Source organism: Heterocephalus glaber, unplaced genomic scaffold (genome assembly GCF_053883595.1).
Source record: "Heterocephalus glaber isolate CG9 unplaced genomic scaffold, H.glaber_assembly_v1.0 deba00001481, whole genome shotgun sequence".
NCBI lineage: Eukaryota > Metazoa > Chordata > Mammalia > Rodentia > Bathyergidae > Heterocephalus > Heterocephalus glaber.
Window position 1 is genome coordinate 12,421,654 of NW_028258317.1, and position 16,461 is coordinate 12,438,114.

Here is a 16,461-nt window from a genome sequence, read left to right on the forward strand (position 1 = left end):
AAGGTGACATTGTACTTGACTGACACCTCCTTGAGTGACAGAGGCAGATGTGCCCAGTCAGGTATCGAGACAGTGGTAAAATCACAACAGATCGTGTCTCTACTCTGTGACTCTTGCGCCTTCCCACACCACCCACCTCACGCCGAGGGGGGGCAGATGATCATGATGGGAAGATCTTCATTTCTTTGATTACTGCCTGAGGGTTTGTCCAAGTGGCCAAGAGAGGATTAGCAAACCCACCCCAGGTTGCTTCCACATCAATGGCAGAGAATAAAGGAACTAGGGTGAAAAAGTCAAACAGAAGAAAGCGCCTGGAAAAGCTGTTTTTATGTTCACTTACTTGGAAAACAATACAGCATGAAGATACGTGCTTTTCAAAAAATTCATCCCTATGAACCTGTCTGTTTCCGCTGCACTTGTAATTCAAGAACTGCCAAATGGAAGCCATAGAATCGTGGATGGGGGGGTGGAGAGGAGGGCTGTCAAGGGACAGGTAGTAATTATGTGCTATTTCTCTTCTAATTTCAGATAATTTAGAGTTTCAACTTTTCCAGCAAGTCAGAGTTACATAAACAGATGCCATACTAAAATACAATTGGGTAAAAATATAAAACTCCTACAGCAATAATATTTAAGGAAAAGACATATTAGTCTGATACAGTAAGAAAATACAAACAGGATCATTTGAGCAGTTGTTTCTCTGTATGAAAAACAGTTGCAAATAATGGGTAGATGTGAAATAATAAAGTATTCAGTTTGCACATAACTTAGAAAGGGGTAACATTTCTAAACACTGACTTTGTAAGAAAACATGAAGGACATCTTACACTCAACAACCATGGTTAAGAGGAAGAAAGTAATTTCTGAAGGTTGCAGTGGGCAAATGCCATGGTCTCTGTTTTCACCTTGGCCTTAACCTGTGTTGGGATGTTCACACTGCATGGGGTTTCCTGCAGAATCTAGCACCAATATGTGAATCAGATTTTGCCTTTGCACGGAGTCCTTTATGTTTTCAATTTTGAGTGTACTGAGGTATGTTTTCTTTGGTTGCTCTTGTGATGAATGTGTAATAAAAAACTGTAATATTTACAACACTTAAACATTTCAGATTTCAGTGTCAACTCTTCACATAAGAAAAACTGGAAAACTGTTTAGGAATCATTGGAAGGTCATTACTTCCTAGCATCTGTCATGAAACTGTTTTCAATACACAGAACAATTAGCCTATTAGCACAGTTATATGCTTTCTGGTCCAGAATCTTCCCCGTGTTCAGTGGCGAGGCAAATCCTGTGACTGCCATGTCTGCCGTTCGCCACGCTTCACAGTACTTATCCACAAGACGGACACCATGGGTGGTGGAGCCATGCCAAACGACCTTCTGGGGCCTAAAAGGTAATTTTGTCAAGTTACATTTTGAATGACACATCTTTGTGGTATATCTTAGTAAGCAGTGTGTTAAGTCTAGTGAATCAAGTGGATCAAGTCAAACTCCTTACCGCTCCACAGAGTCTAATGCCAGATCTCTCTACTCTCATGGTTCTCTTTTCTTCCCTCCCTCCCTCCCTCCCTCCCTCCTTCCTTCAGCCTTTCTCTTTTTTTCTTCTGGGGATTGAACCCAGGGCCTTTACAGTAAGCTACATAGCCAGCTCTTTTTCATTTTGAGACAGGGTCTCGATAAGTCACTAAGTTCCCCAGGCTGGACTCCAACTTCTATTCCTCCTACCTCAGCTTCTTAGAGTACAGGATTACAGGTGTGCATGCAGCACTGTTGGTTCTTTCTAGCTTTCTGAACACATTGTTCCAGCCACACCCAGCTTGCAATTGTTTCCCAGCCACATACTCTGTTTTCGTAAATCTAAACCACCACTCATGAGGCCCCTTAGTCTAGAGTGGTCCCTATTTCACTAACTCCTTATTATCTTTCAAACCCTGATGCCTCCTTTTTTTTTTTTTTGGTACTGGGGATCAAACTCGGGTCCTCGCGCTTGCGCAGCAGGCGTCGAAACCACTGAGCTAAATCCCCGGCCCCCTGATGCCTTCTCTTGCAGGAAGCCTTCTCTGATTCTTATCCCTAAGTGAAAATGATTGGTTATCTATGTGCTTCTCATTTCATCAGTTTCTCCATTTTACAATCACACCGTTATCTTTTGTCTATCTTCCCTTGAGGAATGGGAGCTCTTTAGGGATGGGGGTCATGTAGGTTTATTACTATGCCTTCCAGGCCTGGCATCAGGCCTATTATAGAATAACCTGAAGAAAGGTTTGCTGAATTGTTCTGCTGTGAAAAGCACACATCATGTGCAAGATTTAGAGGGCAATTCATGTACAGAGTTACTGGATCACCAGTTCATCACTTAGCACTTATTAAGTGCCTACTGCACGGTATGTTTTCGTCCATATCTGTTTTATCTGCCCAACAATCTGATGGTATTTATACCACCTTTTCCAGGCGCATATTTATATGGTCATCTTGTCCACTTGACAAGCAAGGCAACCGAGGCTCAGAGAGTGGAAGTGCCTTGCCTAGCGTCTCATATTGAGCTACTGAACTCAGGTCCTCCAGTTTCAAGGCCAGGGCTTTGTCCATGGCCTTCAGCCTTCAGCTCCTTCACTGTAGCTTCATGTTGGCAATAACGCAGTAGGCAGCTGATAAAGGTATCCCATTGTAAGGATACCCCCTAAAACTCTCCATCATATCATGTAAGTGGGTTCCCACCCTCACTTACCAAGAAGGATCTGTCAACACATCTCGGCCATCAAAGGAGTATATTGGAACATGTGTATTGAACTGACCTCCATCACCAGAAAAAATCGAGTCCCAATTATTAAAAAGTACTTGGCCCTATGAAGATAAAGATCATATTAGAATCACTACAGTCCCTGTGGAGACTGATACACTCAGAAAACAAGGGGAACAGGTTTTATTTTTACCTTGAGGTTTACTATTGGAAGGCTGTATCTCTCTGCCTTCCTCACAACTGTGGAGAGATCTTGCAAATGGGAAGATAAGAATGCTCGGAAAGTGGACAATAGTCCTGCAGCCCTGGCCTGTTGGAAGCACTGAAAATCAGCTCTAATGTCCCCAGAAAATGGCATGTTTAGAGCAACCAAGTGCAGCTGTAAAAAGTGAGAGAAAAAACACTGCAGTTAGCATTGAAGGGAAACCCCAACCACAGAATGGTCTCATGTCCTGAAGAAGATTCCAGCAGTCTTGGGATTGAAGATACTGTACATCACAGATCATCTCATTCAACCTGGACCTTACATGAGAACGACAGCCACTGCAGGACCATCCCCAGGGCAGGAAAGTTATGGTTCCCCAGGTCACCTGTTCCAGCTCTCTGAACAGCCATATTATGTGAGATGTCTTACTTTGATGAGAAAACCAAACCAAACCCTGTTTGGACCAAATAAAGCACTTCAGAGATCTGAATCCAGCCTGAAGGCATATGTATGGGACCTCTGGGTGTCCCTAGCTCAGTCCCAGTAGGGGTTTTCAGCTGACACTGGTCCTGGATCCCAGAGCTTCTCAGGCTATCTGCTATCTGTGCTTTCTTCCATCTCCTGAGCAGGACTGAGACTGATCACATGAGGGGCCAGGGGAATGGCCTTGAAAGGAAAAGGACATGACATTTACTACCAAGACTGCTGGGATGGGACCTTCTAGAAACTAGGGGTCATATAGCCATTGTCACTGTATATCCTTACCTTGTTCAGTAGCAAAAATAAAAGCCACTCTACAGCCTGTTTTCTCCCACACTTTCTTGCCCTAAACCCGGCATCACTCTAATGCCCTCTCTCCCAGGCCCTTCTGCCATGCCTTCTGAATACATTTCATGATCAAAGAGCATTGTCCCCCTATCTTCATGCGCATCTCAGGAGGAACTTGCATCTCACCAGCATAGACCTGAGGAGGGCTGGTGCAAGCTGGGACTCAAGTCATCAAGGGAAGAAAATATTTCTAAATATGTTAAACCAAAGAACAGGAAATGGGCCCAACATGTACACCGGAACTGGTAGGTATTTCTCTCTGTGTTTCTGTGCTGACTTTCAGATTGGAACAAAGACTCTGTGTGTTCCAGCAAATGGTGTCACCATGTTGTCATTCTCCCACTTTCCAAGTTTCCAGCCATTGGCCACAGATGGCCACACGTTACAATGTCTTGAAAGCCCCACACCATCTTTGCATTTCTGTGGACATTTTTCTTCACTCGTTACTCTTTTTCTTCCATTCTCCATAGGACAGACTCCAAGTCTGCTGCCTCCCCTAATCTCTATTTATCTTACTTCTTCCTTTATCACCATGCTAGATGGGGGTCCAAGCCGAACAGCACTTCCTCACCTCTTATCCTGCTCCCAACTGTGATGAGGCTTCCCCAGGAGGCCTTACAGTATCAGAATTTAATGCTATACATTGCCAGCCATTAGGATGGGGAAGGCACTCCAGCACACTGCTTACCACGACCACTTCCAGGCCACCAGACTTTCAACTTTCACCCCACAAACACCCTGACCCTGGATGCCCTTGTCATCTAGCTATATTGCCTTCACCCTGCTTTCCTCTTCATGGATCTGGAGACTCTGGCACCTGAAGGAAGGGCTCCGTGGTCTCATCACCCTCTGACCAGTGCACATCTGTGGCTGCATGCAAGGGCATCCACAGAGGCCCTGACATATGAGGGTTCTCCAATGCCAGAGACCACCAAAGAATAGTATGGGGGCAAATGCTGGCCTTCCCTGCTATACCTCTAATCTCTGTATTCTTCCTCTCTTCCCTTAAGGAGACAAACAGAGAAATGGCTAGAATCACGGTCATTTTCAAATGGTGGGGTTGGGGGCTTGTTCTGTCCTGTTCGTATTTCTCTAGTTGCTGGAACATTTTTCTAATGAATATATATTATTTTTATGAAGCCAAACATCTTATGACAACTAAGTGTTAAGATGGCTATTTTGTGGGTACTAGTCGTTTTGTTAAAATTATAGATAATTTACTATTCTTCATTCTCTATAGGCATTGTCTAAGTTTACTACTGTGAATGTATAATACTTCTAAATTTAAAAAACCCTGTTTAAAAATTCCATGAGCTACCACCCTAACTTTTTTTGGAGTTTTTTGAAGGGCTTCTCTCTCCCCTAGCCTCTCATTTATTCCTCAACTAGCTAGAATCTTCTTGGTCATTGAAACACTTTGCTATAGTTTTTAAATTTGAGGGATATGATTTAGTTCTTTTTATGGACCTCCTGGCAGGTTAGTACCCTGTTTGGCATTCTTTCTTCCTTGCTGGCTATGGCTTCTCAGCTTTCTTCTCATATTTCTTTTATCAGTTCCTGTTTTTTCTCCACATAGTCCAGTCTACCATCCCCATAACAATTGTCATGGTTCTGTTAAAGACTTCCAAATATGTCTTCAGACTAGGTCCCGCTACAGGCTTCTGACCTTCATTATCCCATTTCTTCCTGGCTGTCTCTTCTCAGGTGTCACCTAGGCACCTCAGACTCATCATGCCCCAGTGAGGTCTTCTTCAGTAATGGCCACATTATAGGAAGCATCTTTCTGTTGCCTGTCAAACCCATGCCTTACTCTTTGAAAGTGTCTCGGGTCTTCCATTTTATTCTCCTGGCTCCCGTGGATTAGATTGAGAGTGGGCAATGACCCAAGAGAGACCACAGAGATGCTCTTTCCCATGAGTTAATTGAGTCAGGTGGAATGGGGCTCTGCAACCACACAATCACATAGAATTAGGGCCAAAATTAGTGCAATGGCAACTGGAGCTGTGTGCAAGCTCATGTTACCTCTGTCTGTTTGTTAGGTTCGAGGGGAGGCGAGAAGAGAGACTTGCAGAAGGAAGAATCTGCTTCCTTGGAAATAGTAAGGCATAGTAAGAGCAGGGACAGGAGACCCCAGGTCTGGTTGTACTTCCTGCGCCTGAGTTCCACAAGTTTCCTGTAATGATTTACAGGAAGATCAATCAGATCTTTATTTACAAAGATCTTTATTTAAGTTGGCAAAAGAATAGAGTGAGAGTTACTAACCCCAATTATGTGAAATGAGCCCTGGAAAGGAACTTATGACCACTGATTATCTAGGCTGAAACCTGGCCATCATTACTAATCTCTGTCATCCTCATTGTACCATATCCCATCAGTGACCAAACTGGTCACTCCTGTCTCCTTCATGTCTTTTCAGTCTGTCCACCTTCCCACATGCTCACTGCTGTGACCCTAATTTGGAAAATACAGGAATCACCAAACTAGTTTTTGGACCCTAGCTCCTCTCTTCTCCAATCCATTTGAGCAAGATAATTTCTGAAGATAAGTGCCAATTTTTATCATACACCTTTCCTACCTTAAACCCACCAGTTAAGTCCCCACTGCCCAGAGAAAAGGGCCAAAGTTCTTATGATGGCATGCAGGCCTTTCATGATTAGCTCTTGCCCTTGCTGACCTGCAGAATAAACTTCTCCTTTCTCTGCACTGAACTCTACTCCTTTGGCCAGATTGAAATGCTTGCAATCAGCACTTCTCCTTGCCTCCCTCTGTTCCATTTTTCCTCTACCTGGAATCCCTGCTCTCTTTTGTCCAATTGGCTTACTCCTGAATCAACAGTCCTTTAGATCTTAGTTTAGTGCTCACCACCTTGAGGTCCAGGTCATCTCCTCCTCAGCCTTCCTCATAACTCCAGTATCTTGTGTTTGCCTTGCCCAAACAAGTTTCTGTACTGCTCTGTAATTGTTCATATTTTATTTGCCTTGATTACTTGTCTATAAGCATCCTGGCAGTAGGAGCTGTATACTAAGCCCAAGGTCTAGCAGGTGGTAGACACATTCAATGTTTGCAAAGAAAATGCATGAATTGTACTTACCACAGGATTCTCGTAATTGGCACTTAAAATAGGGTTCAGTGGAGGCTGGAGCTGATATGACTGTTATGTAAAAGGAGAAAAGAAGCAGTTGTGAACACACATTCAATCTGTTCTTCATACTACAGTGAGGTGCAAGTTCAATGCTTCTTGGGAAGGCACGTTTGTCACTGTCTTAAACTGTGACCCCTTTCCTTCCCTCCTTCCTTCCTTTCTTCCTTCTTTTTCATTCCTGGAGATTGAACCAAGAGTCTTGGCACTGAGCTACATCTCCAGCTTTTAAAAAATTTTTAATTTTGAGACAGAGTTTCGCTAAGTCACTAAATTGCTCAGGCTGGGCTTGAACCTGGAATCCTCCTGCCTCAGGCTCCCAGAATGCTGGGTTACAGGCATGCGCTTCCACACTGATTTAACTGTGACTCTTGAGTGTTGAAGAATTTCATAGTCAAATGTAAAAGTCATCCTGAGAAAGGGAAAGGATGCTCTCAAGACTTTTAAAAAGACCTGTGAATCAAGAAAACAGAGGACTTGTGCTAAATGGCCAAGACACTCACTTAACAGAGCAAGCCACATCTTCAAAGCCTTAGTTTCATCATCTGCAAAATGGGGATGACAGCAGCTGTTTCATACAGTTGCAACAAGACTCAAAGATGGACCATGCCAGTAACCCATGTTCTTACAAGGCAGAAAGTGTCAAAAAGTAAAAGGATCTTCTAGATGGCTTGAGCCAATTAATGATTTCACAACTGGTAAACTGAGGCTAAGAGAAAAAACCCTTGCCCAGGAAGACTCATGAGGGCAGAGGTGTTCTACCTCTGGGCCCTGTTGTTCCTCTACTCTATTGTGAGAATGTTCTGTTGGCACCCAGTAATTTGTGGGTTTCCGGCATGCTGACCCATGCAGTGCTGGCTGCTGAATTTGGAGAGTTGGTACTGGATGCCAAGGGGCACTCAGGAAGTTGATAAATGAAGAAGCGAAGGCCAAGGAGGGGGCACTACTCACATTGCTGGAAAGCGCAGGGGGTGGAGGACTGTCGGCAGGGATGGGGATGAGTTCTCCCAGCTTTAAGGAAAAGAGTGCATTGAAAATGAAACATCAATTAGAAACTGTTTGCCTATTTTCAAAATGGAAAAATGTAATTTACAGGAGTATATTATTATCCTTAAAAGAAATTCGGAGGCAGTTTATTAAAGACAGTTTAAGAATTACCTGTAATTTTCTCCAGCCATCTCGGACGCGAATGAAGAACTCTGTGCTGTCCCTCAGGTAGATGAATGTTCCTTCTATGACCAAATGTGCTTTCTGCAGCATGTCATCCATACTGCTGAATGCCGTGACCTGTCAGATCATTTTCATTTCCAAACATTGCTGTTAGCATTAGAATACAGGCCCTTCTGTAAAGTCAACTAGGAGCTGTGCCCTCATAGCCAATGAAAAGGCTTACTGTGCCATACTTTCTCTAATAACTAAAGGACAGGCTTTGTGATGAAACGAAAACATGTATTACCTTGAAACACAAATCTAAATTTTATAATCAGTGAATTAAAACACAGTAAATAATATTCTGTGAGCACAAAGATGTAACCATAGAGTTATTTTTATTGGGTTTTGGTATGAGCAAAACCACTGGCAATTTTTCCCCCTTCCCTTTCTTTAAAGCTGCTCGGTGGCACTAACTAAATGGTGTCATCTCATGTTGCTCCGTAACAGGTTTCACATTTGTTTGCACTTGGAATAAGAAATGCAAGCAAGTAGGCAATTATACTTAGGCCTTAATTTTTTTGCCTAGCTTGGTAATTGCAATATTTAATACACGATGGAAAATGGAGGCCTGCAATTTCTCTGTCTCGAAAACTACCAAAGATTAGACAGCCATTTAGCATATCTAGAAGCAGACTTGGAAGCTGCAAAAAGTCTACTAAACAGCACTCAATTTCAAAGACTATCAGCAAAAGGAATTTTTATTTAAGCTGAGAAAATTATAAAAATTAATCTCATCTCTCCTTGAAGTTGACTTCATGCATCAAAATGGCTTAAAAGGTCCCAAGGAGCCTAATATTAAAATTCCATCATCTGCTAGATACTGTTTTTGTTTTTGTTTTGTTTTGTTTCCCTTGGCAGCTAATTTTTCCGAGCAAACTTCAGTAAAGATCAAAGGGCATTCCTGGGACTCCTAACAACCCCTTGAAGTATTTATCCATCTTTCTGTGCATTATTATAACCTCAGCATGCTACACCCACCCTCCAGTAGTCACCACATCTTTTAGCAGAATAGTGAAGGCAGAAAGACCTCGGGTAAATATGACCAGCTTACAAGGCCTACTGTGGTAGTTTTTACACCCTTGTGGTTATTTTTAAAAAATACAATATGATTAGTCCTTACTATATAGATCAGTCAAATGAAGATTCACAGGGCAGAATTTCAATAATAAATAATTTTGTTTTCTATATCTCTTTATTTAATAAGTCAACTGAACAGATAATAAATTACCTTCCACTCTTTGTGGAATTGCACCAATTCTATTGTTATGGCATCCTAATTGCAAAGTGAAAGGGAAGCCAGCTCCTGAACATTATAGCCAAAGCTTTAATTAAACCCACCCACAGCAGAATGATGACTACACATTGATAATGGTACTGACCAAATTTCTGGATCCGGGAAGCCCTGGCTGTCCTGGAGGGCCAGGTGGGCCTGGAAGAGCCACAGCTAAGACAAAATAGAAAACAAAAATTATAGAAAACACATTCCTTGAAAAATGCCCCACATGCCAGGTGACCACTGAGAGGAGTGTTCACAGCCCCATTTCAGTGCTTCAAGAAATCCCACCTCGCAACTGTGTGCTGGGGTTTTGGACCCAGTGTGTGACTCAGGCCACGCTGACTGGTTTAGGGAAGACATGGGGTTATTCACTGTCATCCTAGATCAAGCCGTGCTGAAGACTTTTCAGGTTTATAAGTCAATCAGTCCCTTCTGTTGTAATTTGTAAAAGCCAGTCTTAATTAGGTTTTCTGTCACCTGCATCCAAAAATATCCCAACTCACATAACTTACCTCACCCAAGACAAGCATGTGACCACTGAACAGAGGAAGTGGGCTCAGAAAGAGGAAGAGAAGGGGCTAGGCTGTGGGAGGAGGCTGGGGTGTGCAGTAACAGTAGCTCTGCCCTTGGGGCAGAGATATGGACTCAAGTTCCCGGTCTGTCACTTCCCAGCTCTGTGATCATGAAGAGATAGTAAGCTCCCTGGACCTTCTGTCTCATCTGTGAGATGTAAACAAGCATTTATTCTTCACTGGGCTGTAGTAAGAATGAGTGAAATACAAACTCAGAATGTGCTTTGCAAATTGCACAGCATTTAGCTAGGGGTTCTTAACCTGTGAAGAGTCATGGTACTCTTAAAAATCAGATGAAGACTACTGACCTCTTCCCCAGAAAAATGTATGTGCACACACACACTCCCACAAAAAAAAGTTAGTGGGATGACAGATCCCTGAAGAATATTCTTGAGCTCTCTAGGAATCCATGATTCACTAACTAAAAAACCCCTGATTTAGGCAAACACGTGCAAGAATTATTACAGCTATTCCCTTACTCTTCTACCTCTCTAAAGCCCTGTCCCCACTCCCACCTCCTCCACAAGATCTGCAAAGCGCTTGGCATAGTTAAGGATGTTTTTACAAGGCCTGGTAAAGTCACTATATATGCTTCTCCAGGTCATTGTGAGCAGGTCTTCAGTTCCAGCACGGTACCTGAATGTCTATACACAGGATAAAGGGATGGGGGTGACTTGGATTTGGATTGCAGCCATTCCTCCCACTAGTATGCATGTCCTTGAAGAAGTCTTTTATCCTCTCTAAGCTTCAGTGTCTTCATCCATGAAATGAGATTTATAATAATATCCACTTCATCTTCCTCCCAGTTGCTGGGAAGATTATATAAGATAATAGCTACTCGAGCGCTCTGTAAACTGAGATTTGCCATATATTATGTGAGGGCAATCCTTATTCAACACAGTGAAGTGTCCCCAGCTCCCTTAGTGCAGTGCTGCTGTGGACAACAGATTCTCTGCAGCCTGTGCTCTTTGCCACAGGCCTCCACTTCCTGCAGCTCCCATTCCTGTGTCAAGACTATGTAGACCCTTCTGGTTTTATCCATCCAGTACCTTCATTCCCCATCATCTTCTCTTGAGGCTTTCCCTTCACCTCTACAACTGTTTGGTTCCAGAAAGAGCTACCATGTTCCCGTCTCCCCCCGCACTCCATCTCTTTCTCTGGTGGTTGCTGTTGTTTGAGACAGGGTCTCACTCTGTAGTTTAGGCTGGCTTCCAACTTGAGGCAATCCTCCTAGCTCAGTCTCCCAAGTGCTGGGATTACAGGCATGCACCACCACTCCCAGGGTTACCATGTTTTCACATGATCCTATTTCCTGGCCATAAGTGATTAATCCAAGGTTGGCACCTAGCTTGAATAGGCCAATCAGAATCCTTCCCTGGGACCTGCCCTGCCTTAGGACTTTTCAAACTAAAACTGAGAAAGGAGGTCAAGATTTCTAGCTGGCAGAGGAAGCTGCAAGTTGTCAGTAGTCATATTTTTCTTTGTGCAGAGGATGTGGTTTGCAGTGAGGTGAGGAAGCATGAAGCCCGTGCACAGAGAGAAGCTGAGACAAGAGATAGCCTGAGAATCCTTGCAGAGGTCAAGACCTTGGTAGTGGTCCTTCTGGAGTTCCAGCTGCCTATCTCCCCATGGACTGATTGTTCACTCTTTCCTTCACAGCCAATACATTTCCCTTTTGCCTGTGCCACTTTGAGTCATGTTTCTCACTTGTAACCAAGAAAGCCAAGGCTAAACCAAAGCCACAGCACCAAGGTCACCTCCTGTATAAAGCTCTCTCTGATGCTCTAGACTACTTGGGTCTCTATGACCCCGCCCTTGGCTCATGCCAACCCAGTCAACAGAAAACTATGCATTCATGATATTTACGCTACTACAAGTTGAGCATCTCTTATATGAAATGCCTGGAACCAGAAATGTTTCAGATTTCTGGTATTTCATAGATTTTGGAATATTTGCATATACATAATGACATACCTTGTGGATAGGACCAAAGTTTAAACACTAAATTCATATGTATAAAGTTTTATGGATACTTTATATGCAAAGATGAAAGTAATTTATACAATATCTTAAATAATTCTGAATTTGATGTTTTGATAAAATTTTGATAATTTTAATGTGTAGAATTTTCTATTTGTGGCTTGATGTCAGGACTCAAGACGTTTCAGGTTTTGGAATCTTTTCAATTTTGGGTCAGGGATGTTTAGCTTGTACTATTATTGCCCACCATGTACATAATAGAAACAACATTGGAGCAACTATGATCTGAGTCTTAAACCTAAGACTAACCATTTATTAGCTGTGTGACCTCAGAAGGTTCCTAAATATCTCTAAGGAGTCACTTTCCTCACCCGTAAAATGGGGATGCAAATACTTTTCTAGAAAGGTTTTGTGAGAATTCAACAAAATACTGTTGTAAAGTGATTAGCAAAATGCCTGGTACTTGGCAAATGTTCAATTCATGGACATTTTCTTTAACTGCACTCATTTTGCATTTGAGGGACTGACTGAAGCTTCAGGGGATGAACCAATTTTTATATGGAGAGTGAGGAGTCAATGGTGGTCCTTAAGTCAGGTTCTCAAGTCCCTAAGCTATCAAGAAGGTTCCACGGTATATGAAAAGATGCTCAAAAGACAAAGCCACAATGAGATACCACCTCACATCCATTAGGATGGACAGAATAAAAAATGTAATAAAGATACAATAATAATAAGTGTTGGTGAAGATGAGGAGAAAATTAGGAACCCTCATGCATTATTGGTAGCATTATAAAATATTGTAGGTGCTTTGGAAAATGGTTTGACAGTTCTTCAAAAAGTTAAACACCAAATTATCATATGACCCAGCAATTTCACTCCTGGTATATGCCCAGGAAGATAGAAAACATATCCATAAAAACCTGTGCACAAATGTCCACAGCAGCATTATTCATAAGAGCTGAAAAATAGAAGCAACTCAAGTGTCCAAGACAAGATGTGTGAATAAATAAAATATACAAGTATTTATACAATGGAATGCTATTTGACTATAAAAAGGCATAAAATACTGATAAACACTTTGACCTAGATTAACCTTGAGAACAATATACTAAGTGAAAGAAGCCAGACACAAAAGGATGTACCGTATGATTACATTTATATGCAATGTCCAAAACAGGCAAATCCAGAAACAGGAAATAGATTAGTGGTTGCCAAGATCTTGGGGGGTGGGGGTGGGTGTTAACTGGTACAAAACTTCTTTTTGGTGTGATGAAATGCTCTAGGACACTGGTGATGGCTGCATGATCCTATGACTGTGTTAAACACCACTGAATTGTACAGTTTGATGAATTTTATGAATTTTATGAATAAAAAAATAAACAAAGTTCCATCTAGGAAATAGCCTTCTGTTAGGCAGTGTGGCTCTGACATGCCACCCAGATGTGGTGCCCCTGAGCACAGATGGGGGAACATGCATGAGGACACCACTCTCAGTACTAACCTGCACCCAGAATAGCGGGAGGTCCTGGAGGCCCAGGGGGTCCTGGTGGCCCAGGGGCACCAGGTCTTCCAAAACCAGGTGGCCCAGGCAGGCCAGGAATTCCTGGGGGTCCTTGGGGTCCAATGATAGTCTCCCCTTTCTGTCCCTGTCAAGCACAAAGTAACAGAAGAGAGAAAGGACCATTATTCATTAGACATCCCACAAATTCCTTTTTTGGGGATGTTTGTAAACAAAGTGAATTCCAGCTATTGTTATCATATTCACAAATCTGGGTGGTGTGAGCCCAACTAAGCAGCAGCTCTGGAGTCATCTGGGCCCTGGAGATTACCTGGTCTGGTCCCTGCACTTTACAGACGAGGGAACAGAGAGGAAAGAACTTGCCCCAAATCCCAGTGCAAATTAGGAGCGCAGCTAGAAGTAGAACCCTGGTCTCTATCTTTGCTCATTCTACCAGCACAGGAAGCTTTGGGACCAATGTCAATAACCTGTCTGTGAGGTCAGTAATCTGGCCATCTCAATGGGACCAAAGCTTGATTTTTTTCTCTTGTGGCTTGGAAAACCCTCTCATCCTAAGAAGACCAAGCCTGTCTAGGAGCTCCAACTCATAAAAATTCAGAAGAACCAAGTAGCCCCTCTAAAAATATCTCTCTTACTTTTCATTCTGCCTCCATTACCTGATTTGTCCCCCATTAATAATTCTTTGTGTCAACTGAGTTTTTCCACCACATAGGTTAATAAGGTATAATGTGGTTAGTGCTTGGAAGTTAACTAACTGTATATAGCCTGGGCCACTTCCCTTCCTTCCACAGGCCTCTTCCAACTTCCCCATCAGTCAACAAGTAGTGAACTGGAGGAGCTGGCCTCTACTCAGTCCTGTCTCCAGCTTGACTGACCCTTTACTCTCTAACTGCCCAATCCTAGTGGGAGCTTCAGGGAAACCCCTAAATCCTTAGGGGAGATGACTTGGAGGAGTCACTACTCACAGCCAGGCCTGGATTTCCTGGCAGGCCTGGAGACCCAGCCACAAAGAAGTTGCCATTAGAATCTCCTTTTTCTCCTTTGAATCCCCTGTCTCCATTCTCCCCCTGGAAGAGAGAACACGGGAATTTTTCAATAAGACTGAGACAGACTGTCTCTAACATAAATCAAAGAAGTTGGAAATAGAAGTTCTTATTGTTTGACTGTGTCCCCCAAATTCTCCCAAATACCATGTGTTGGAAACTTAATTCCAAAAGTCATGTGTTAATCTTTGGGAGGTGATTAGAACATGAGGGCTGTAAATTAGTGAACTAATGGGGTATCGAGGGAGTGGCTTTGTTATAAAAGTAAGCCCTGTCTGGCACATTTTTCTGGCTGCTTGTGATGTCCTGCACCACCCAGGACTCTGAGGAGTCTGCAGCAACAAGGCCTTTACCAGATGCAACCCCTCAATCTCCCAGCCTGTGGAACTGTGAGCTGAATGGACCCTTATTCTTTGTAAATTACCCAGTCTGTGGTATTCAATTATAACAACAGGAAACACTGAGGCCAAATGTTCAATAGAGAATATTCACCTTCAAGCTGTTCAGGAAATGTCTCAGGTAAGCTGGATCAACAGGAGGACCTGAAGAAGAAATGCTTCATAAAACTTACAATCATAAAAAAAAAACAACAACAACTTACAATTATAGTTTCAGGAAATTTAAAACAAGGGTTTCCAAGTTGGTAACCATGGTAATTTCCTAGCAAGAGTAACCCTACATTGGTTTAGTTAACAGGGTTGGCCCTGGGATTAGAGACAGCTGCCATCCTAGCCCAGGGCCACCCATCCCTCTGTAGGATCCTGGACAAGCCCCTGGGCCTCTTTGGGCCTTGTTTTATATATGAAATATGAACAACTGGACATCCCAGTCTCTCTTGACAATGCTTCATGTTGGACATGCCAAGCCCATGACTGGGTCTCGCCAGAACTCACAGTAGATTGTGGTCAGGGAGATCATGGATTAGTCTTACTCTCTGACTCAGCTGCATTTCTCAGGAATAAAAATTAAAGCCAAGAACCAGAACAAGAGCTGGATTACCTGGTGGTCCCTGGGCTCCTTGGTCGCCTTTTTCTCCTTTTGAGCCAGGAAGACCCCAGGATCCTTTCTCTCCTTTAACTCCTGCCACCAAATTTACACACATTTAAGGAAGAAAAAAAAGGTAGTGGAAAATCACCTTCATTCTATATAAAACCTTTCTGAGACAAGTTTTCAAAGTGAGCTCTAGTAACAAAGCTTACTCAAACACAGAAAGGCCTCTTGAGAAGTCAGTGGTATAAAAGCCTTCACTAAAAGATGAGGAGGACGGCGGCAGATGCATCAGACACAATTCCTGACCTTGAAAAGCTCAGCGTGGTTGGGGAAACAGGCACAGCTCAGAGTAATGCAAGGCCGAAGGAAACAAGCGCTATCGTAGAGAGACCAACACAGCCCTATGGGGCCCAGCAGGGGCTACAATGAATTCTCCTTTAGGTGGTCCCACGAGTGTAGACTGAGGCTCAACACTAGATCTCAGCTTACCTAGGCCTACTGCAGCCTGTTGCTGTGAGTGGGGCAGGAGATTCTCTCAAGGGTGACCACACAGGGCAGCTAAGGGTGCTAGGTACTCTAAGTACTCTACTTATGAAGTTGAGGGAAGAGACGCCCATGGTGTGCAACACTCCTACCCACAAGAACAGTAAGAAGCGCTGCTCTACAGAACTGGCCTCACGGGCCCACCTTCTCCTCCAACACTTTACAGGGAAGGGAGCCTTTTGGGAGATCAGCCCTTGGGAAGGGAAGTGATTCCTGCTTGTTCCCCTTGATGGATGAGGCGAGCATAAGACTGTCAAATTCCTGGTCCCCATGAGGTATGACAGATAAACTTTTCAATGCTCTCAAGCCTAGAGATGGGGCCACAAAGCATAGACAAGGTTTGGGGGCTTGGGATTCTCCAACCTGGAAGAAGGACTATGAACATCAGAGGCATGATGGTCTGCACTGGGGATGA

General features: G+C 43.2%; 1 protein-coding gene across 1 annotated transcript in view; it reads right to left on the minus strand.

Annotated features, from left to right (window-relative positions):
• Window positions 1-310: 310 nt before the first annotated feature.
• Col15a1 (collagen type XV alpha 1 chain) overlaps window positions 311-16,461 on the minus strand; it is a 101,333-nt gene continuing 85,182 nt past the window's right edge. Inside the window, exons 32-42 of the mRNA XM_021244521.2 lie at window positions 15,513-15,593; window positions 15,006-15,055; window positions 14,436-14,537; window positions 13,453-13,597; window positions 9,503-9,567; window positions 8,070-8,198; window positions 7,863-7,922; window positions 6,864-6,923; window positions 2,933-3,118; window positions 2,728-2,843; window positions 311-1,386 (exon numbers count right to left, since the gene is read on the minus strand). Coding sequence (XP_021100180.2) covers window positions 1,173-1,386; window positions 2,728-2,843; window positions 2,933-3,118; window positions 6,864-6,923; window positions 7,863-7,922; window positions 8,070-8,198; window positions 9,503-9,567; window positions 13,453-13,597; window positions 14,436-14,537; window positions 15,006-15,055; window positions 15,513-15,593 — 1,208 coding nt within the window. The 3' untranslated portion in view covers window positions 311-1,172. The remainder of the gene's footprint in view (window positions 1,387-2,727; window positions 2,844-2,932; window positions 3,119-6,863; window positions 6,924-7,862; window positions 7,923-8,069; window positions 8,199-9,502; window positions 9,568-13,452; window positions 13,598-14,435; window positions 14,538-15,005; window positions 15,056-15,512; window positions 15,594-16,461) is intronic.